Source organism: Pleurodeles waltl, chromosome 8 (assembly GCF_031143425.1).
Source record: "Pleurodeles waltl isolate 20211129_DDA chromosome 8, aPleWal1.hap1.20221129, whole genome shotgun sequence".
NCBI lineage: Eukaryota > Metazoa > Chordata > Amphibia > Caudata > Salamandridae > Pleurodeles > Pleurodeles waltl.
This window is the reverse complement of record NC_090447.1, coordinates 515,616,001-515,640,657: the sequence shown is the minus strand read 5'-3', so window position 1 is coordinate 515,640,657 and position 24,657 is coordinate 515,616,001. Positions and strand designations below refer to the sequence as shown.

The 24,657-nt window shown below is 45.0% G+C and overlaps 1 protein-coding gene across 1 annotated transcript in view; it reads left to right on the top strand.

The window, feature by feature from the left end:
* The first annotated feature begins 1,677 nt into the window (after nt 1-1,677).
* Nucleotides 1,678-24,657, top strand: part of SEPTIN10 (septin 10) — a 437,643-nt gene continuing 414,663 nt past the window's right edge. Inside the window, exon 1 of the mRNA XM_069204503.1 lies at nt 1,678-1,952. Coding sequence (XP_069060604.1) covers nt 1,749-1,952 — 204 coding nt within the window. The 5' untranslated portion in view covers nt 1,678-1,748. The remainder of the gene's footprint in view (nt 1,953-24,657) is intronic.

Sequence of the window (24,657 nt, the reverse complement as noted above, 5' to 3'; positions counted from 1 at the left end):
GTGTGGAATTGGAGGCAGGGACTGGGGTAGGGTTATGGCTGTCTTTCCCTGAAGATTGTGAGTGTGAACACTGGGAGATGTGGCACTCTGGCATCGCATTCCAAAGAAGCTTCCTCAACAAGATTTAAAGGTAAAGTGTTCAAACAAACTTAAGGGGACTGCAATAACCGTAAGAGATACTAGGCGGCTAAAAAAGATTGCCTAAAGACAACCTTACTATTGCCAACAGTATTGTAGCAACTGCTGCCTTTGGCAAGCCAATGGAGATTGTATCCCACAAACCTTGTCACAGCTTAGTGAGATTTTACATTAATCTTGTAATACCACGTTCTTAAGTTGGTAGTGGACCAGCTCCCAACTCCTACATTTTGCCAGAGATAAATATATGACTTTTTCCTTCTTTGTATCCATGTGTAGTATTTACTTGTTGCTCATGATTAAAGTACTTTGTTAAGTAAATGCACTGGCTGGACAATAACGTATTGTCATTAACAACTGGAATAGAACATTGAGAGCTGACCACCCAATCAGTATGCTGTGTTTTTGGGTCATAGCTACCGTTGTTATAAACTTGCAAGGCAACAAGTGGAGGGAGTAACTATTAGTGAGGTAGGGAAAGCGTCTCTTCTTTTAGCAGGAGTTCAGCATAAGAGAAAAGCTGTTTTTTTTTTTTTACTTTCACCTTGTTGTTCCGGGATACAGGAAAGGTGCTAATACTCTTACTGCCTACACTTGTGAGGCAATAACAGTTGGTACTTACCCTTCTCTCGATAAGGGCCCTTCGCTTGGGCCCATATTGCCGGGGTGAGTAATAAACAGATGTTAATGTCAGTATGCTTAAATATAAGTGACTGAGCTCAGTGTCTCTAACCCCACACCACCTCCTTGGGTAAGCTTTGGGCAACTCCACCTCTACACCCTGAGGGTCAAGTGCACAACGTGTATACTAGGTGTTCAGTTTTTCAGGAGATGAAGTCTCTGAACAGCAGAGGTTAAAAGGCTTGTATCGTTACAGTTTGAGGCCAATAAAGCATAATCATGTTGGGACTTCTGAAAAAGGTCCAAAATTGATGGAAGTAATCAAGATATACTTTAAAACTGGAGGCCCAGTGCCATTGAAAATGCCAATAACGCACAAACTTCTAAATTATCATGTGGATACTCTCAAAGCAATAGGTATTTGCCTTGAATTTCCAAGCAGATATTACTATTCTGCTACTTCCGATGTTGTTGACGTTTTTCCTCATTTTGTACATTTTACGTTAAACCGAACAAGTAAATCAGCAAAGGAAAATAATCCCAGCCAACACATAGAATGGACCTTTAAACCGGACCAAACGCGGTGAAGAATCCTAAAAGGTTAATTATGGGGCATGAGACACACGCTTTCTAGATCACATTGCTGATTAGGCAACATTTTGACAAATTTCGGGATTTTGTATTTCTGCTGTTAAGATTACTCTAACTTGCACGCTTGCCGCAGAAAAACACGATAATTGGTACATTTGGAGTTTTAATCACGACAAAACCTCAATATAGTTATAACTTCCATAGATTGAGCATCATTAATACTACTGTTAAGGCAAAGCAATTAGGAATTTTGATTAGGAGACATTACTTTTTCTTTAAATGTGTTGGAGAGGTGCGTGGTTGCGGCCGTTTGATGTTCGGCACCCGCGGCTGATCTACGTTCCGAGACATTTGAAAATCCCCCCGAGCTGCGCCCTAGCTCGGAGGGAGGAAGGGGCATGCTACAGCAGGAGGAGGAGGGAAAGGAAAGGGGCGTTAGGGGCGGCATGTCAGGGCTGGGCCGACCGCGAGCCGAAGGCGAAGTCGACTATCCCCAACCCTATAGTCCTCGGGCCCTTCCACCGTCTCCGCAGCAGCGACCGCTGTCCCACCCAGAGGCCCGGCGCAGCTCCATGGCTTCCCCAGACGTCGCCCGGCAGTTGGTGAGTTAAGTGAACCGGGCGGGGGTCAGAGGAGAGGGTGGTTCCGCCTACAGAGACTGGCCGCTCAGCGCATCGTTTGCTCGCTTACTTGGGGACACTTTTGAGTTTTCGGTACTCTAGACACTTGGGCCCTCCTGTTCCTCGAAACTGAGTATTTTCGGTACCCCGGGAGAGTCCGTGACTGGGGAGTGGTGCCGCCCCCTCAGTAAGCCTAGACCGGACTGCATGCGCGTGCGTGACCCGTTCTCAGAGCTGCTGACTACTTTCATTCAGGAGAAAAACTGCTTCAGAAGGCGTGGTTCTTCTGATAGGCGATACTAGCTTGGAAATCTGCGAAAGCAATTCAAATGTTGAAGAGCATCATGAGTCATTGCAATAAGAACAGTGACATTGACGAAAAGTGTTTTTTTTCTTTTTAAAAGAGTGTAGTTTCACAAAAAGGAAGGCCTTACAACAAATACTGGCAAAGTCATAAGGTCTAGCATGTAATTAGAGTCCCGAGTAAACATTTTAACACCCAGAAGAACCCTTTGCTTTGCTAAAACACAACAAAACAATTACTTTTTGTATACAACGCATATGTCGATAAATAATTTGATGTGTGATTATTTGGAGTACTTTTTGAATGCAAAATACTCCACAATCCTTGAAGCATAAGTGTTCCAGAAGAAGCGGAATGTTACACCAAACAGCCAGTAGAAGGAGGTGAAAGAGTCATCGTATTCCGAGCTGGCCCAAAGCTTATTCTGTATATTTAAAATAATTGGTCACACTACACCTTACAGACAGTGGCACTGTCGAACAGCATAGGAGTGGTTGGCATCTTACGACTGCATTGGTTACAGTGGGCTTCTGAAAGAAAATAACTAAAGGCATATACACTGGTAAAAGCAAAGAGGAAAAGGGCTACCACTCTAAAGGGATTGCTTCATAGAGAATCTTGCATCTTGATGGAACGTGCTTGCAGGACCTCCAAGCCAACCTTTGGACAGACCAAAATCAACAATTTTCAGGCCAGGAATTACATAATTTGTTTTGCCAACTCACTGAGTGATATTTTAGAAGAGCAAACATTAAGCATGAAAAGATATATAGTATTTTTGGTGTGGGTAGACATATTTAAGAGTTACCTATTTAGATGCAAACGTAATTGAAATCCTGCTACTCGTGGAAGGGAAGTACTAAACGTTTTCAGTAATAATGAATGCCATTGGCCATTTATATATATGGAACACACAGCCAATGGACTTGTATTGCTATGTACTTACACTAGATGAAGGCCTATTGTTAAATTATCAGCATTATGCAATGTGTATATTCTTCTGCAGTTGTCCACAGTGATGTGTGCCTTTCTGCATGGTCCTAGGACCTCTCATTAACGATAGTCACAGTGAAGATGTTATTTTGTTTATGGTGTGCACAATGCTAATTCTGTTCAGAGACCTGTTTAGTGGTGATTCTTGAGGAATTGAAACTTGTAGTTAAAGTTCATCGGCCTGACTGTAGTGCTTGGGTATGCAGTACTTGGGAAGTGGAGGTAAGAGTAAATGTGTGTTAAGAGTTTGTCATTGTTGGATACTATCATGTTGCCAGGTATATCTTTTTTGTTGGTCCTTTCTCAGGAGTTTATTTAATGAGGGTGGGCAGTTGGAGTAGCACCTATTCGCCACCTACTTAGCATTGTTACTCTGCTCTGCACAAGGGAGTGCTGGCAGGTTATCTAACATGTTTTATTATTGTGGATGCCAGTACGTTTGTGGAATGTATTGTACTGGATTTGTGTGGTAGTACTGTGACAAGCATATGGTTTGGTGTTGTTTTATGAGTGTACAGGGATGCCTGTCTTAATCTGTTCAGATGAGATTGAGTTGTGTACGTGTAAGCAGACTGATGCAGCACCCACACAAGGTTTGTTACATTATTAAAAAATATGTGTAATACTTTACAATGTGGTGACAGCAATTGATTGTTTGAATGAAGCAAGAGAATGTACATTTGACAATTTGCAAAAACGTTATCTGGGCTTATGGAGACACTTGTAAATTGGCAGTGCTCAACTAAATATTGAGTTGGAATGTGACAAAGTTATACATTTTCTTTCAATCTCTATCTTGTCGAATTGCATTGCCACTCACTGTTCTGCAGCTGGTGGGAAGTCCTCTTGAGCGAGCTGGAGGAAAACAAACATACAAATGCCTGCCAACATTCAATCACCAGACCTTCAGCCAGCGTCATGCACCCCATCCCCCTTTGGAATGCAAGCTCAGCAAATGTGGTCATTTGGCAAAACTTGATCTGATCTGCTTCCAAAATAACAATGCAGGGATTCTCATTTTCTGTTGTAAAAGAAGTGTAGGTCGTTGTGTTCTTGCCCTCGCGATAGTACGGGGGCTTACCGATTTCTAATAAAATTAAACTCGTGATAAGTTCTTTTATCTACAAAATAATTGTGTGGAGTCTTCCCGAGATTTGGTTCAGACAAGCGCGGGACAGTTTTTTTCTGTGTCCGCACAAAATGAGTGAGTGCTGGGATTCCTGTGTTTTTTTACATTTGAGGTCGGGAAGCAGCAGGATGTTCATGTCTCCCATCTGGGCCTCTTGTCTGACATCCGCCAGGGATGTGTAATCCGGGGTCAGCTATGACTGGCTCTTTGGCAAGTTGCAGAATTCAGCGCTGCTGGCAGTTCGTTCAAACGAGGCTCTTGTTGGCTCGTGATAAGTGACCTGGACAGTTAAGCACCGAAAGACAATGGCCATCATCTAAAGGATCACAAGAGCGTCTTCTTAGCCCAATCGAGGGGATTGCCATCCCAAAAAGAGACATAGCATTCTCAACAGCGCCAGCAACTTTTATTTTGGAATCTTATTTTCTTTTTTCAAAGCATCTCACTTTTTATCTTCGCTCAATTAGTGGCTATGCCTTATTTTAGCCAGATTTAAAAAATCTTCACGAATAACACGAGGGTCTTCAAACTCAACCTCTTAGTTACACATGGTACAAAGGAAAGTTCATAATACCGGTGCCAGCGGAGATAATCAATTATTAATAATATTTTCCTTGTTTTGCCAGACCAGAATCTTTTTTTATTGACAATTTTAAAGCTTGTCAGTCTCATTATTGCATACATGAGCTTTAGGTTTGTAATACAAAGTCCTAAATATGTTCTCACAAGACCAGAGTGCTGCTTTACCTATACCGAATGCCATCGCCCTTTGATAAGCCTTACAGGATGGGGGATCCCCACTTGCTTCAGCTATAATTCACCTGATCCATCTTGTCAGAGTGGTTAGAAGCAGAAATTAATAGCTGAGAGGCAGACGGTGGTGTGAAAAATGGTAGTCTGTGCTTCATAACTTTTGAGACATTTGCACATACTCACCTTTGCATTATTAGAAAAACTGGATACAAATAGTGCAGAGACAACTATGTTGTGAACCTTGTAATATCAGACAGCCCCTTAAAAGAGAAAACTCTGTTGCCCACATCAGTACCCCTTACATCTGATACTTTTCAGAAAGAGAAGCTTACATCAAAGCATAACAAGTAGTTCTTCATTATTTGGCTACTGCAAATTGAAATACTGAACCATTCTAACATCTTGCAAGACCGAATCTTTGAATCTTGAACTCAAGCGGGCACTGTAAAGAGCTCTTTGGACTAGCAAATACTTACCAGCCTGAGCTCCGTTTATCAAGATCTGATCGGCAGCTGTAGCCAGCTTTTATGCATTTAAAGTATGGTCATCTTTAACACTAAAGAATAAAGACACCCAAAAAAATCATTACCTCCACTGACAGGGCAAAAACGGGATCTGTTTCTATGCCGACCACAAATGACAGGCCCTATTTCAATGTGTCTAAGTTTATGGAGCACCCATGCTAGTGCGTTTTCCCTCACCCTTCACAGGGTTTGAAAAATGCTTCCTTTCCTTCAAGTTGATGGATCTTTTCGCTCAGTGAAGAGTGTGGTAACCATTTACAATTACTCAAACCCAAACAACAATTTAAACACCATGACCTATGTGGCGACGGAAGAAAACTCCAATCAATAAACGTTTCAAAGCTTTATTTTAAATCCACAAAGCTAAAGTCACATAAATTATGCACAGAATCAAATTATTATAAAGATAAATGAACACCACAGGCTGACCAAATCTATTGAATAAGTTTAATCTACTCAGCATCAACACCATTAGACATTCAAGAATAATAATGCTTATTCATAAAGCAATTACTTGTGAGACAGAGACATGTTTCAGCTCAGACAATGAATTCATTAGTCAAAACAATTTGCAAAGATTCAGAAATCAGGGATTGGGACATAGAATCTCCCTGCTACTAACCAAATCAGGACAAGCATGTGTGGGAACAGGATACACATGCGGGCAAAAGTAAAAAAAACATCTATCTTGGGCTTAGTTAAACTAGCTAAGAAAAAATAAGACAGGTGTCCGCATGCTAACTCTACTCAGAAAAGCAGGTCAGGGGAAGATAACATTTGCATTAAAATATACCTTTCCTAAACTCAACATTCAATTCACTTTTGTCAGCAAAGCATGTAGATCATCGGCAATGTCCATTGGAAGCACCAACAAGGGGAAAGTACAGAACACGGCTGCACATGGAAATCAGAAAACATACGAGGGGACAAGTTAACAGAACAATACTGAAGGGGGGGACTGCCTCAAACTTAGGAAGTCCTTCTCTAATTGCAAATACTCAAAATAGTTTGATTGGTCCATTTGATGAGTCCACATTACACACAAGGGGCACTGTCCAATCAGTCCCTTGGCAAAAATCAAGTTTGCAACATCACAGCAGTTTCACACTTGGTGTCATCTCCTGTTTCCGTGTGACTCCAATAAATCTAACCCTATGTACATCATTTTTTTTAAACCATGTTCCTTCCCATGGCACAATATGATTTTCTCCTTTATCATGGAAACAACCCCTTTAAACAATAGTACTACTCTACTTTCAATCATCATGTTCCAATGTTGAAACATCCAAGAGCACTGCAGTGTAAGACCTACACTTAATACAATAGGACTCTTTACAAGTCACATTAACCACCTAATGGAAAGATTTATGTTGGAAATAAATAAATGATTCAGTGTTTCACTCCTGCTGCAAATATGACGACTTCAGGGCTAGTTAAGCTGATACAAGAAATATAATGTATTAATATCATCATTAATAAAAACACACATAATATGCAAACTTATGACTTCAACATTAATAATATATAGCAAAATATATTAAACTATTTCAATAATGATTGCAAACTTTGAGGCATCCCATTTAGTACGACAAAGATGTGCATTTATTTTCTGTGCACGTAATTTTGTACTAATTATAAATAATAATCTCTACTAATAATAATGCATTCTAATGATTAAAATATATTTCAACATTGATAAATCATGTTAGCACTTTGTCAGTTCTGGTAGGCATAACGTCTGCCATAGTAGGCACAATGTCTGCCACAAAATATAAACGTGTACACTTTTACAATACATGTCACTGCAGTTCTTTCTAGGTTAGGCTTTTTAAACATGACTATAAATGTTACCTGCTACTGACTTCTGGTGCACTAAAAGCATTACTAAAATTGATGCTCCAACAACCAAGGCCCTCTAATTATTGACAAAGATTTTCATGAAAGCTTATGGCCCCTCTAGTAATTCTTCCAGGGTGTCAATTGACAATGACCCTGATGTACTGGATAGGGGGGGGATTCACTAATGGGCTCAGCAGCAATGTGAAACAATGGAATTTACTTTTTCAAAATTCCACTGACAACTTCAGAAGATGAAGATCCCTCTTCTAGGGACAGCTTACAAGCTGATATTAACCTCTGCTTTGTGTCATACTTTGGTCCAACTCACATGGCCTGTATACACTATCCTATCCTTCATTTTATCGACCTTTCCTCATGCTCCTACAACTGAAGGACTTGTTCATTGAAACCTGTGTGACTCACTGCCACTCCTTTTGAAATTAGCCTTCATGAACTTCTTGTTGCTTGGACTCAGTTTTTGTTGTTCAGATAACAACCCTGAAACTGATTTGGGTAGGGTTAACCCATTGTCAACATTTGCGACTTACCAGGATGACAGTTGCTGAATAAGACATTTGTGTGATTCTGTTACTTCACTAGATTCACGATTGGTTCTCCAATCCCTTCTTTGGAATACAGCTTTTTATTCCATGATCTTAATTCTGTGATCACTTGAGCACTGTGGTTATCTATGCAAATATGTATTGTGTCTTATTTGATCAGAGTATACTAATGGATAACACTGTACTCAGATTGACTCTAGTATTTGGGCTGGTTGTATGTCCCTGAAATTGCTTTACTTTTCCTAAAATGATACCTCTTTAAGCAATTGTTGTTTGTATTTGGTACCCATGACTCTTATTTGGGTTAATATTGCCGCTGCCATCTCCGATATAGGCTACGATTAATTAAAGCATTCCTTCAATCAATTTGTTGTTTGTATCTTTAGCAGTAGAGTAAATATTAAACATGTTTCAGTTACTCTCACCCACTGGAAAGCACAAACTGTTCTTGGTCCTGCTCCAGTAGGAACAACACAGTCCAAACCTCAAGGCCAGATCCACTCCGGAGGGGAACACATCCCAGTTTCAGTCTACATGGGTCTCCTCACTCAGATGCAGTTGAACCTTGTTGAACAACAAGTATGTACTGCTAGAAGTGACAGTAAAGAGCTACCAGTCTTGTAATAATTTCCGTAATCATTCTTTAAACTTTTGGTAATTGTATAGGATGTGCGAGATTCCCGAAACATTCTTCTCAATCTAGATTAGAACAGCCTCCAGCCAGGCTGCATAACCAGGTTTTGCTAGGTTTAGTGAACAGGACCTGTGTTATCAACAATTTGGCTATTTTCAGTATGCCACAATGTCAGTTCACACGTACATGGGGTTAGTGGTGTAGTAATGGCCACCATATCCCTTACATAATATCTTCCTCACTGAAGTGAGAAGAGGTTTTGATTTTGTTAGACACACATGTAAATAATATCACTGCGTCCTCTCTACTCTCTTCTCTAGTAGGAAAATGAGTACACGATTATATATATGGAGTAGCTACTTACTGAACAACTGAGAAAGCACTTTGGGACTCTAAAGACCAGTACAACATAAAAATCTATTCAACCTGAGTGACTAAAATAAACATAAAAAGTATTCCATTTGCATTTCTGTCCCCGACAGGGTCAGAGTTTATTATCATTGGAACCATTTTTGGCAGACCATTTTAAAAGAACCTGGAATGACGTAACTCTTCTTTTCATTTGTAGGCGGACTCAAAATACCATCCAAATTAAACATTTGAGCATAAGAATTGAAAAACGTGAGTCCAAAAGAAAACAGAACACTTCCAGGTCCCAGGCACTTCAGACCTCTCAACCTGAAATAAAAAAAAAAAATTAAGGCAGGATTTTAGAAAGGATTATATTTTCCCTCTGGGGCTTTAATAGAATCCAAATGTCTTATTACATTAGTGATGGGGATGTTACATTTTCTATCAAGACCTGAGACTCAGTTACTCAGTATGACAGACTCAATAAATCACATTTTGAGAGGCACACAACAGGTTTGTAATAGAATGTCCTGAAAGTGAAATCTTAAAGCAAACCAGTCCCCACTTTCAGAATGTCCTCCAGACTTCCAGACACCAACACCACATGTGATGACATTGCATTGGCAAAAGAGGGACAACAAAGTAGATCTCCTCCAGTAAAGGGGCACATATAGGATTCATCTTTGGTGTCAACACCAGAAAACCAAGATTAACAAGGTTTGCTTATAAATTGCATGAGATGACCGAGTCGAAGGCTATCTAATGACTGACAGAGATTCATGAGAAAGTTCAGGACTAGTCAGGAACTGCAAAACCATCACATAAATGGCACAGAGGGACCAAATTAAGAGGATTCCTCCTAGATTCAAGAGCAGTTGGTCAGATAAAGGCTTTAACTTGAAAAAAAATACAGACCCATGACTGGTGGAGCCATGTGAAAGGCAGGTCACTAACAGTAACAGTACATTGTGCCTTCTGACATATACTGACACTCTCAGGGTCCTAGAGAATGGATGTTATGTTTGATCTCTCGTTATGGGTAAAGGCTGGAGAATAGCTTGTGAGACTCTGGATATGGCCTCAAACTGGAAATCCTTGGAAGTTTCCAATTGAGCTGTGAAGCAAATATATCTAACAAGGACCCTAGAGTCTAGAGATATGTGGGAACACTTCAGCATCAAAGCCCAGTCGCTCCTGCCCTGAAAGAACTTAGACGTGCATGATTGCACTGCCCAGACCCGAAATAGTATTCTACTTTAATCATAATTCTGTTGTGCATACAGAAATGCTATAAGTAGTTGGCTTGACCCTCTGGGTTCCTTAATCAGAAATTCCCCAATCTGTTTATCTGCCTGCCTGCAGAGATTTTGTTCACAAGCAGGATATGACTGTCTTACTCCTACAAGAAATTGCAGATGCCCCAGAAAGTGTCTTTAAGTAACATGAATGCCACATTTCCTCCTGTAACAACTTCTCCACAGCTTGTCCAATTAAGATAGCTGGTGTCTGTCTCTAGCATGATACTGGATGACTGCCAAAAACAACTGTCTTCCGTTTCAGGCACCCATGTGGGATGGCTTGCATCTAAACCTCATCTTTACATTTGGTGAAAAGGGAAACTAAAACTAAATAAAGATGTCCTTTCTTGTTGCCCTGCAGGGTAAAGTTGCAGAAAAAAATTGCTTAGAAAGCAGTGCTTAATTTGTAAATAAAGAGGTGCCGGTGCCCAAAGCCCTCCTCTTAAACACGCGGCTGCTGCAATTAAATGTGTGACCACGGAATACTAAGGCAGCATAATCCTGAAGCCATCTCGGGCCTCTTTAATGCATTTACAGCCACTCCTTGCCCCTTCAGCTCCCTTTTGCAGCTGTTTTCTCCATTTGTGACGCTTTTTCGTTTTTCCCTTCCTCCATCTTTCCCATATGTGTCTTTTACTCGCAGTAAATGCTTGAGGTAGAAGAGCAAGCCCCGGCCCTCAAAAATAAGTGCCGGTGATCAGCACCGGAAACAACAAGCACAAATTAAGCACTGTTGGAAAGGCACCAACAGAAAGTTCACAATGCAGTCAAGTCTTGTCAATGAAAGAGAAAGAAGATCCGGTTTCAACACAGCTCGAATCTCTTTAACAATTTGATCTTTGAATTTGAAAGAAAATAGACACTTTCACTAATAATACTAAGAAAACCATACACAAAAACCTTTGTGAAGGAAGTTACTCAGACTTTTGAAATTCTGATTGTTGACTAAGAGTGTAGAGCAGAACATTTTCATGTTCATTGTCCTCTCCACATGCTGTGCCTCATTAGTACTTTTCTACTTGAAGGAAGGTGAACTTTTATACATTATATATTGTGTGCAGCTCATGTTGTGCCATTATTTATTTAGTCTGCTAAAGACGGTGGATAGCAGTGAGCTAATTTGTGCTGGTTTGTTACAGGTGTGACTTATCTTTGGGTAACTATGCACCCGATTACAAAAATTGCAGTTCATTCACGGTGTACTACTGAAGAATGAGGGCGATTCCCACAAAGCTTGATAATTGAACATGTATCTGTCATTAACAGCATCATATATTTGTATGCTATGTATGTCTTGTTTGTCTATTATTTTAATTGTTTTGATCTTGTCAAGAAAGTTGTGGGGTACCATTCTGGCTGGACATAACTTTCAATTGTGTGGTCCAATGAGGAGAACTGTTGTAACATGAGCACTGTTTTTTCCTAATCTCATAAAATAATTCATTGTTGTCCCTTAATACACTAAATATGTATTAAATTGGTCTTCTCTGACTCATTTTCCATGTACTCTTTCCATGCATCTGTTCCTTTTAAAGCCTCTTAACAGAGGGGTCTACAATCTAAGCTGTAATTGCTCCAGCTCCTTACGTCATAGCACATCCAGTAGACAAGATGTGCCGCCGTTCCAGATCATAGTGATTCTCTTTTTTGCCTCTGTAAGTAGTAGAGCTAAACAGTGTAGTTGGTCCTTACAGTTTCTTCTTGGTCAGTATAATGATGGTTACATAAACAGCTAGGAGAGCATTTTTGACAGGGAATTGATATTTATTTTTACCCATCTCAATAGTACTCATTTTAAAGTCCTCTGGAGTGTAAAAGGGGGATCGGGTTCCGAAACTGAAGCCATGTGGTCAAACATTGATCCAGAGACTAGATGCATTAGTTCTCTGCATTACTAAGACCGGTAACTTTAAGTTATTCATTCACTATGTGTTCTAAGGGAACACAGTAACTTTTCTAAATGGCTTTTTACTGTGGAGAAGTATTAATTTCTAGCAGTAATAACCCACATGACCAAAGAAACATAAAACCTAGTGTAGAGATTCACAAAGGAGAAATAGTGGCTTCTATATGTAGTTCAGATGTTGTATTATGTACATCTGGTACCTGGGGCTTGCTATAGTTGTATCTGTCACAATTATATTGTTCTCTGAATGCAGTAGGCAGATACTCCTTCATCGCATCTTCTAGTATGCCTACAAAATTGATATGTTTTCCATAGTCTCTAGAACACAGGCCCGAATGTAGGCCTTCGTGACTCCCTGGCACAAAAAAACTTTGTTAATGTGCCAACCGGAGACAGAAAGCCAGTTCTAGTTCACCCACCCTTCGACCCACTGAGCGATACACTCGTGAGATACATTCAATTAATGATCAATCTTGTTGAATATCCCAGGGATGATCAGTGGAACCCAACCCTCTTTTGTGATGGAAAGAGAAGAAAGGGACACTCAAAAACATTAGGAATCAATGGCAACATTTTAAAGATTTATTTTAAAATGTAAATCCTTTCCTAGTGCACTCAATTTGAATTGTAACTGTAGTAAAGAGAATAGTAGTTTTGTTTATAAGTAATGTGAACAGCAGAAAATATTCCAACATATTGATTTTTTTTGTATCAATCCAACCCTCATACCTTTGGCTTGCGGCCTGAGCAGAAGCATTTGGGTTTTGTGATGTGTGGAGGGTCTGGCATCCCAGCAACCATGCACATACCCACATCTCAGAAGCACATAAAACGTAATCCTGGGTCAATCTCTTACTGGTACTGGCCACCGATGTCTGTCACATAACATGTGTGGCCATTCTACCACAGGGGATCTCATGCCATGCTCCAATTACTATGGCAGTCGGATCTGCAGACCCGACCCGAGGCTCGTAGGCATCTCACTGCCTGGTACCTTGCCAACCCTAACTTTGGGACATATCTGGTGCCCGAGATACATTCCGACTTTGAAATTAATCAGGGGTAGATGGAGTTAGCGGGTACCCTTTAAGAGGTCTGTAGGCTGTTGATCAGAGGCATAACAAATGGGGTCATCCACAGATGAAGAAAGAAGTTAGCGCAGATTACGGCCCTTGAGACTCAGATCCATACCCTGGAGCACTAGGCCCTGGCCCGCCCCTGACCATGCTCGATGACTGTCACTTGCCAGAGGCCAGTTGCGCTTGCTCTCACCTGAAGAGGCCAGACAGTGCTAGTGGGCAAGAACACGGAATATAAATGAGCACTGGGACAAATTGGGGAAACTTCTTTATTAGCTCACTATACATGATAGCACTTCAAAGATAGTACCCCAGTTGGTGGACGCAGAGGACCAACATGTGAGACGCACACTCGACATTCTTGCCACTCTCTATGAAGGTCTGTATGCTTGCAGGCTCCATGCTCCTCAAGAGGTGGAACTCCGTCTATTGACTGATATTCCGCTATCCACAAGCCCCCTCTCTCTGGCACGGGAATCAGACCAACCCATCAGGGCAAACAAAATCGAGTCTGCCTTGTCTGACCTGTCATCAGGCAAAATGCCCGGCCAGTGGCTTCCCCTTTGACTGTTACCACAAATTCTGAAGTGAACTGACCCTGTTCCTACTCAAGTTCTAAACCAAGGTGGCTGAGTGGGGAACCTTTCAGCATGGGCTTAATCTGGCCTCCATAGTGGTCATCCATAAGCCGGGCCACTCTTCTGACCAATGCACATCGTACAGTACAGGCCCATCTCTTTGATCAACACCTAAATCAAAGTCTTTGCCAAGATCTTGGCCAAACTGCTGCTGACTGCTCTTCCCTATTTGATCCACCAAGACCTGTGTGGCTGTATGCCAGGGCGAAGCATGCAACAATGCATTAGAAGGGTTGAGGTTGCCCTATCTCAGAAAAACAGCTCGCATCTTCGAGCAGCACTGCTTCTAATAGACTTTCAAAAAAGCCTTTGATACTATAGATTGGCCCTTTCTTCGGCCTGTCCTGGACTGTGCTAGACTGGGAACGTACATATGTCACTTCATTGGAGCCTTTTACCACCAACACTCTGCACAGATCTGAGTCAATGGATCGCTCTCGGCTCAGTTTCCTATCTATGGAGGTACACACCAGGGCTCCCCTCTATACCCTTTACTGTTTGCCATCACATTTGAGCCTCTTGCATGGCTCCTTTACTGTGATGCCCAATTGGTCCTGGAATGGAGGCCGAGAGGAGAGGATCGCTCTTTATGCAAATAGTGCCCTACTTTTCCTGACCACCCCACAGGCCTTGGGACCTTAGTGTCTTAATCTCCTTGGCATGTATGAAGAAGCCTCTGGTCTCTGTGTGAACAGATCAATATCTATACTGGTCTCTGTCCAGGGCGACATGAGGAACTACTCCTAGCAATCTGACCATCTGGTGCAAAGCCTTTTTCTTTAAGTAATTAGGGGTTCATATCTTCCTTCTCCCAGAACTTACAAGACACATTAACTTGACACAAGAACAAGCAAAAGAACCCACCTCCAGAAATGGTTCCACAAAGTGATGTCCCACATAATAAAAATAACAAATGGAAAAGGTCAAGAGTTAGTCATACAATATCAACCAACAGTGCTGTAATCAAAGTTATTATTTTATTTGCTTGTATTCATGATTGTTCTTAATAACATTATCCATGATATTTTTATTGACCTGTAGGACCTAAGTATCATGCTCCCGAATGGATACAACCATCATACAAACCATACAAACCACTCTCACACAAACTCACCAAATAAAAACTTTAGGGAGGCACAGGGGAGGAGGAATGAAGCAGCAACACAACAGACAGTGAGAGGAGGGCAGGGCAGAAGCAACATGAGGGATGTGTCGAAGGAGGAGAGAGCAGCAAAAATAGACAAAGGAAAGAGGACATGGTAAAGCAACACAAGGGTGGTGCGGGAGAGGAGGAGCAGCAACAATGAACAGCAGGAGGAGGGTGAAAAGCAACATGAAGGGGTTTTGGAGGAGGGAGAGAGCAGCAGCAATGGACAGCAGTGGGAAGGCAGTGGCAAGCAATACGAGGGAGGTGCGGGGAAGAGAGACAGACTGCAGACGTGCACTCTTATAAAGTGGATGGAAAAAGTAAAAAAAAAAAAAAAAAAATCCCTGAAAGAGCATGCTGCAACCCATAGGAAGCTGTACCTGGTCCATGTTCCACAGCAGGGACAAACATGGACGCCCGAGGAAAAAGCAGGAGGCTCAGGAGAGGCAGTGACCACTATTAAGCAGGGACACAAGAGTGACGTCAAAGTCAGGTAATGCTAAGTAATGGGCGGGCCCTAAGACTATTTTAAGCTTTTTTTTGTTTTTTGCACACGCGCTGTCTCAGACGAAACCTAAAAAGGAGCAAACTGTCCCTCCATATGTAGGAATATGTAAGAGATCAGACTTTTTTTATTTTTGAGTGCAGGCTCATTAATTAGTCTCAGAGTTTAATGGTGGTGGCATTAGTCTTTCAAGGAAAGAAGACGTTGGGGCCATCGGTCGAAAAGGGCCTGAGTTTGAGGGACCGGATGATGATGATTAAGCCAGAACTTTAATAGCGTGTAGAACAGCACCAACTGAATCTGTGAGGGTTGAGCTTGTTGATGATGAAGTGCGAGCATGGTGGAACGTAACACCAATTGTGTCTGTAAGTAAATCCAATTACTAGTCAATTAAGTCATATACATCTATTAATACAGACATACGATAAAAACCACCTAAATTTGTCTGATAAATGTGGAATTTGTGTAAAAATGTTGCAGTTAAAGATAGGCCAAACAGTACTGATATTTCACATTATGCAAATAGCGCCTAAAGTACATGAAATAAAACTTTTTAACGTGTTGGTAATACAAGCCAGTAAAATCATAAACGTTCAACGTGTGCAAATGACGCAGATAGTGCAAATTAAGCAACCTCAGTCTAAGAGACGGTGCCCGGTGAATAATAAGGTGCTATATACCTCAGCCTGAAGGAATAGGGGACCACACAAACATCATTGGCCCTACCAGCCCATATTAAATTACCATGCGCTGCCTTGGTCCAATAATAGTCAGATAATATTTCAATCTATCGACTTCCGGCTAAGGAGTGATGGTGAGGTACTAACTTAGGCTCATCCTGATGGATTAGGAGCCTGTGGAGCGACCAGGATCCTAGCAACCTGTCAGATGCAAACACTTGTAATATGTCTTATCAAGGCACTCAATTGCCAATCATGTTCCACCACTTATTGGCATATATCGGCCTTGGTGAGCGATTTAAATACTTCCAGGAACTGAGTCAATCTAATGTTCAGCATTGTGGGCCTGATGTACAAAGCGTTTTCCAATGGCGCAAACTGCGAAATTTGCAGTTTGCGCCATGCAAAACGCGCATCGCGATGCACAGTCCCATTTTGCGAGTCGGTTCCAACTCGCAAAATGGGAATGCGACTCGCAAATAGGAAGGGGTGTCCCCTTCCTATTTGCGTTTCGCACCGCAATGCAGAATTGCTTTGTGACCGCGAACGCGGTGGCAAAGCAATTCGCAGTTAGCACCCATGTCAAATGGGTGCTAACTCATTCGCAAAAGGGAAGGGGTCCCCATGGGACCTCTTCCCCTTTGTGAATGTCGCCATAAATATTTTTTCAGAGCAGGCAGTGGTCCAATGGACCACTGCCTACTCCGAAAAAACGAAACCAAAAGGTTTCATTTTTTCTTTTGTATTGCAACTCGTTTTCCTCCAAGAGCAAGTGTTTGCAACGCAAAGCAGATCAGGACTGAGTGGCTTATATACAGGAAGACCGGAAGTGACAACACAGGAAAAGGAAACAACACCATCTTTGATTGGGAAAAGGCCCATAGAAAAGAAAAGGGAAAAAAGTATCAGTATTAGAGAGAAAGGCATGCTGGGGAAAAGGGAAGAGAACAAGACAACATGGATCCCTGCAAGAAGGCAGCATGGAGACCAAAAAGAAGAAAAAGACGAGCACAGAAAAGAGAAGAAAAAGAACAAAGGAAGGAGTCCACCACCAACAGGAAAGAAAAATATTACAAGGACAGGTAAGAACGACGCGACCGGGGGCATAATAAATGCTTCCTTGCATGCATCGCAAAAGCAGGACAACAACAATGAGGACGGCGCTCCGATAATCGGAGGCGCTGTCCGACCACAGTAGTGAACAGGGTTAAGCACGACATCACAATTGTAGCTGTAACCGCACTGGTGCATGATTAGACAAGAACCTACCCATATGCATGACATCCAGCATGTGTGAGCCACTGAGACCACCCAGCAGAAACCTATCCAGTCAGGTATGAGTATTATGTGTTCTAGAGTGACAAGTTCCCTGCCCTCAGGGTGCAGTTCCCTCCAACTATCCCATACTCCCAGTTGTGCCATCACTTCCCTGAGAGATTTCACCATCAGGGGTTTACTTCCCAGCTTCCGCGGAAGGCGGTCCAGATCCTTATGCAACACGCAAGTGTAATTCCCTGCCCAGACCAAAGGCCTATCCACACTGTCCCCCAAAATCTGAGGTATTCTGGCATAGAAGGAGTGATAATCCATGTTTGGGGCAAAGGTATTGAGGATAACAATGGGTAAACCATCTAACATGCCCTCCACCAGAACAAATCGGCCCTCAACATCTACCTCACTGTATACATGAGTGAAGGGAACCCTGGGAGCCACCCACACAGACACCCCGTGCATAGGAAGAGAAGGAGGATGAAAACATTTGTCCCTGCCATTTCTTAGCCAGTTTGTGCACTTCCTCATCAGTCATGTGTGTTTCCTGGAGACAGGCAATATGAACATTATGCCTTCTTAGAAATGAGTGCACCCTATAGCATTTTGTATAGCTCTTCAAACCCCTGACCTTCCATGTCAGCATGTTTATAGGATGACCCATGGTGATTCATTGTTGTCCCTCCACCCTGATGTGCCACACCCCCGCAATAAGCCAAGAAAAATACATATTGCACATCTCGCCCTGATACCCACACTGTTGAACGCATTTCAAACATTGACAAACTTGACCCATCAAACCCCCCACATGCCCAACCGCCACCCCGGAAATACAGTAAAACAACCATAACAGACCATACTGTAAGTCCATTTTGTGAATGCTGCCAGGACGACAGCCTACACCCCAACTGACCGTGTCAAAAGGCCTACCACAGTTGTGGAGTGACTACCCCTCCGGAAACAATCTACAAATGTACCTAGTACCACCCCAACCTGAGTTCCCTAAGTGTTAGTGGCAGCCCCCGAAGGCTAGTATAGTTCAGTCCGTATAGAAGACCCCATCTGGACCCAAACCAGTCAGCATCGCAGATCTCCACCAGAGAGATAACCTCTCCATTATCACCAATCCTGCATAGAGGAGAAAAAGAGGAGGCACGTTGGCAGGCACCCTGAGTCATGAATATCACAATCAGGCTACCACAGGATCTGCACCCAGCCCCCGCTCCAGCGCTGTACCCCTAACCAGAACCGCAGCCACCATCGCCATTGTTCCATCCTGCTGTATCTCCACTCTGGGGTGAGAGTCCAACGCAGACCCGTCGGTCCTGGCGTCCACCAGCCGACCAGCATCACGCAACCTCCAGTCCGGGCTCTCCGCTCCAGAAGCCCGATGAGTGACGCCACCAGGTCTCTCCGTCCTCCGTGGTGCTACTTTGTCCCACATCTCCAACCATCGCCATACATCCTCTGGATGATCGAAAAAGTGTGGTCTCCTGCCTGAAAGAACCTTTAAGCGTGCTGGATACAAGAGCATGTATCTAATGCTCATGGCTCAGAGTTTCGCCTTGAGCTCCATGAACATTTACGAGAACTCTGCAACTTATTTGTGTAATCAGGATAGATAGATATCTTACAGTTCTCGTAAATTGCCTTATCCGACTCACGTGTGGCACGCAACACACAGTCCCGATCCTTATAGTTCAGCAGGCGGGCAGTAATAGCACTAGGCAGCGCGAAAGGCCGAGGAGGTGCAACAAGGGCCCTATGCGCGCGCTCCACCACAAAAACCCTAGATAGCTCAGTTGGCTGTAGCACATCTCTGATTCAGTTCTCAACAAAGGATTCGGTGGCAGACCCCTCTGCGTGCTCCGGGAAGCCCAGAAACCTGACATTGTTCCGCCGGGACCTCCCCTCAGCATCCTCCAACCTCGCCTCCAGCCGTCCAATTTTGGAGGTGGCCTGCACCATTTGTTTCCGCAGTGCCCGCACCTCTGTTTGTAGCTCCACAATAGAGCCCTCCTCCACCTTAACCTTGTTGGACACCTTCTGGAGGTCCACCCGTACCAGATTGACTTCCACCGCAACAGTCTCTATCTTACCCTCCAGTGCCACCCTAGAGCCCTGGATGGCCGCAAGGAGCTCAGCACGTGAAGGCTCCTCTGGATTCAGCGGCGCCCTCATATCGTCTCCACTACCTATGATCTGGCCGCGCGCTGCAGGAGATGCACTGGGGTAGTATACTGTTCCATGGTGTTTCCCTGTGATGCATCTGTCCGCCTGCGCCATTCCGCCCCTTGCCCTGACCCGGGCTTGGATTCAGAACCAAATGTAGCAGATAGCCACCAATAAGGTCTCGAACACGAAGCGCCACAGAGACAGTGTCCGCTGTTGTCCGCACCTTTAGGCACCACTATCTCACCAGGCAGCCAGATCCGGGGCCCGGACATCTCCAGCAGCAGAGGACCACCCATGAGGCAGTCGCAGATAATGGCCAAACAAGATAAAAAATGAAGCGATGCAGTGAGAGAAAAAAAAAATAGAAAAATAGAAACAAAAAATAGAGGAGAAAAAGTTATTTGGGGGTCCAGAGGCCACCGCCGCACCCCCCCGCTCCGGTGCGCGCCAACCAGTCACGTTGTCCCGCAGGACCCAGTGTAGTCCTCCAGGTGCCGCCCAGCCGCCCTGGCTCCCCCGGCTCCGCCACGGGATGCCGCTGTCCACCTCCAGTCCTGGGTGACCGACTCCTCATGCCAGAGGCCACAAAATCCACAGGTCCTCCGGGGGCAAGAGCGCGGGAGGAGAAGCCCGCCCTCCCAGGCCACCCCTAGCAGCAGATCCAGCAGTCGATCTGTGCAATCCAGGAGGAGGCCTCACTCACCGCCTCCACTCCTGCCAGGTCTCGCGTTGTCCTCCGGGGCCCTGCCGATCCATCTGGGGCCCTAGCAAATCCAGCCGCTCGTGGCCCCAAAATGACCTTCCTGAAAGTCGGGGGGTGCCTCCCAATGCGGCCCCCCAAACCAGTTGTGCAAGCTCTGCAGGCCCGCTGCTGTTTCCAGCGCGACCCAGCAGAGGCGCGCGAACACTGCTGCGGAACCGGCTCTGCGGGCTCCCAAAACGGGATCCAACCACGCCCGAACCCTCTGGGTGATCTCCCACGGCTGGAGGGGGGTCCCCATGGTCTCGGGTACCCTGGGATACCTATAGGATGTTGCAGGTGACAAGAGCTCACTAGGAGTGCGTCCCACCGGCTGTGTTCCTTGGCCTCGCCCCCCGAACAATGTGCTTTTTGACTAATTGTTCCGTCTGAGTTGTGGAAATGTATACTTTTTTAGTATTTCCTTTGTGATAGTGGACACCTGCTGCTATGCCTGATCCATATGTCAGCGTTTTGGTATGATGAAGTAACCTGGTCTTATGCTTTGGGGTAGTTGTGTTCTACTAGAGCTAAAGGCAAGCTTTAAACAAAAATAGTTTTAAAATAATTCCATATGCAGACCTCGGTGCTTGAAGAGAATTTTCTGACTTAACCAACTAAAGATTTTTTATTAAACAATGGTAATATTTTATTTAGTTACATCTATGATTAAAATACCTTCATTGGCTTCATCCCAATTATTTTATTTGAGAAAAATGGAAGTACTTGGGAGGCCGTCTTACATCCCTCCATGTGCCCAAAAAAAGTAATATAATGGGACCTGCAGCCAATGGGTCAATGGAGCCGCAGGTCGAAATCGTTTGTGAACCACTGGTTCAACTGAGTCTCTTACCTATCCAAGGACTGGGAAAGGCAGCAGGTCCGAAAACAGTAACTACGTCTCAAGTTGCAAGCTAAAGGTCAAGCTGTCACCAGTTCCTGTTTGGGGGAGGCAAGGAAGAGGATTTGGTGAGATGGCAAATGCCCCATGTCTTCCTTCCTTCACCCTCAGTTGTGGCTGCACTGTTTGGCAGGCATTATGCACTGCTGGGTTCCAGGCATTGCCAAAACACAGATAGCATCATACAGCAAGATTGGCATTGCAAGGCTGTATGTGTTGTATGCCAGGCGTGACAGTGTGGATATTTGAGGACCTATTCTTAACAATTCTTTATTATATTACATACAGTTCTTTGGCTGCTCCCAGAGGAGTGTTATTTTCTCACCTCACACCATTGTCTGTTTGGCGTATTATTCTTTCTCCTATTAAGTGCTAGCTTTGGAGTCCTTGAAGAACTATTTTACACTCCAGAATACACCGAATCATCACACATTACATTATTTAACCCACATATACATTCTGTACAAAAAGCAATCGTTTTCTGATGGATACAACTACCTGTGGATTCCTCACCTGATGAATACTCCCATGGCGCCAGCATTTGACGGAAATCTTCTTACTAGTCTCTGCACGTCGACGAGGACGTCACTCTAGCCCACGCGACGCCGTCTGACGTCATACAGGCAATAAGAAGTCCTCGCCGACGTGCCGATGACAGTTCCCTTTTTTCCGTGCATTCGAAACGGTTATCTTCGAGGGAGTTACTGTTACCTTCGTGGTTACAGTGTATTGTCTGCTGCGTAGTCTTCTCTGCGGTAACAATGTCTCAGAGGAAGTCGGGTTTCAAGCCCTGTCGAGAGTGTGGGGGCAAGATGTCAGTTACAGATCCTCACTCCGACTGTCTATGGTGTTTGAGCTCCGACCACGACGTCTCGACTTGCGATTCATGTCAACACATGAATCCGAAGGCCCTCAAAGAGCGCGAGGCCAAGTTATTCATGGCAAAGTCAAAGAAGAAGGAGAAACATCATAAGAAGTCTTCTTCGCCAAGGTCTCACCGGCGTCATCGAGACTCCCGGCGCCTTAGAGACTCACGACGTCACTCCAGCAAGGAGTCTCATTCGAGGTCACCTTCGGCTCGGCGTCGGAGGACTTGGGAGGTCAGCCCCACGGTCACGCCGCATCCATCGACGCCGTTGCCCTCTCCGGCGTCACCGACTTCACCTGGTCAGACGTCAGTGATTGAGGTGGTGCAGCCTCTTGTGTTTTCTCCGGCGTCGCAGACGTCGAGGCCGGCGTCGGGGTCGCCCTCGATCCAGGCACCCCAGTATCCGGCTTTTCCCACTCCTGGAGCCGATAGTACCGCGTTTCTTAATGCGATGTATACCATCTTTCAGCAGATGGCTCCAGGAGCTGCTCCGGCTGGTCCTTCGGGGCCCTTGGCCTTTTCGTTGGGTGATCCTGCGCCTCTTCGGCCGGCACCCTTTATGCCCTTTCTCCCTTTTGGGAATGTGGGCTCGGCGTCGGTGGCCGCTCCGGTGGCTTCGGATGTTTCGGCCCCGGAGGTTGCCCCTCCGTCGAAGTCAGGATTTTGCCCTGTGACTCCGGTTGGTCCATCGGCTCCAAGACCTCGTCCTCCGGCTCCTGCCTCGGCGCCGAAGCTGCCTGTGGCGCCGGACGCGGCGTCAGATGCTTCTGGAGATCGGCGCCGTTCTTCGACGTCGGCGGAGGCCATGTCGACTCCGCGTATCGAGGAGAGACTTCATTCGAGGAGGCGTGCTCTCCGTCTTTTAGAAGAGCAAGAGTACCAGCGAGTCCTAGAGGAGGGAGAGATTGAGGACTCTGGAGACGGACTGCATGGTCTGGATACAGCCAGTGGGCTGGACACTTCCCCTGAGTGGGACCTTTCATCTCCAGGGGAATATACGGAGGAGGCTGCTTCCTTTCATGCTGTGGTGAGGAAGGCAGCGAGCTTTTTGGACCTGCCTTTGCCGGTGGCAGAGGCAAAGCAGAATTTGCTGACAGAGGTATTGCATCCGGCCTCTGCTGCAGCTGAGCCTCTCTTGCCATTTAATGAGGCTTTGCTGGATCCGGTGTTGGAGGTGTGGAAGAAGCCGGTGTCTTCCTCGGCCGTTCATAGGGCTGTGGCCAGGAGGTATCGAGCTGCACCATCTGACCCTGGCTTTCTCTCTAGACACCCTACGCCGGAGAGCTTGGTGGTGCAAGCCTCCTGTTCCTCAAAGTCAGCGCCTGGTTCCTTCCCGACGGTGCCTGGAGACAGAGACTCCAAGAAACTGGATGCGCAGTCCAAGAAAATATTTTCGTCATGCAGTTTGGCGTTGAAGGCCACCAACGCCACGTGCATTCTGGGGAGGTACATCCATGCGCTGATGGATGATATTTCGTCTTCATTCACGGAGCTTCCCCAAGGTCTTTTGGATGTGGTCTCGGACGCCCAGGCTGCCGCGACCCAGATTATCCAGTCTGGGCTGGACACGACCGACTCGGTGGCCAGGGCGATGGGCACGGCTGTGGTGGCAAGAAGACAGGCCTGGCTCCGAAACTCGGGGTTCTCTGCGGATGTGCAGTCGACCCTGCTGGACCTCCCGTTTGATGGGGACAGACTGTTTGGAGCCAAGGCAGATTCAGCCTTGGAACGATTTAAGGAGAGCAGAGCCACAGCCAAATCGTTAGGACTGCAAGCTCCTTCTTCCTCTGCCTCTTCTAGAATTTTCAGGAGGTTTCGGGGATTTGGGCGTGGCTCTTATTCCTCTTCCTTTCGGGGGAGGTTCCAGCAACCCGCCTCTTCCCTCCCCTATAGGTCATTTAGAGGGAGGGGGAGGGGTGGGGTCCGTACCAGAGGAGCCTCTCAACAGCACTCTGCCTCTTCCTCGTCCTCTGGAGGGGTGCAGCAGGGGAAGCAGCCTTAGGCTTCCACCGTTTCCCACTCACTCCTCTCCTGTAGGGGGAAGATTACAGCGTTTTCTCCACAAGTGGAAGTCTATCACAACGGACACTTGGGTTCTCGGCATTGTGGGAAAAGGCTACGCCCTTCCCTTTCGGGAGTTCCCGCCCCTCATCCCGCCCCGCCCATCTTATTGTTCAGAAGAACACCTCCTGTTGCTAGAACAGGAGGTTCAAGTCCTCCTTTCAAAGGGCGCGGTAGAGTTGGTCCCAGAGCAGGAAAAGGGTCGAGGTTGTTACTCAAGATACTTCCTGATTCCCAAAAAGGATGGTCAGTTGAGACCAATCCTGGATCTGAGGATCTTGAATTGGTTCCTCAAACAGGAAAAGTTCAAGATGCTGACCCTAGCACAGGT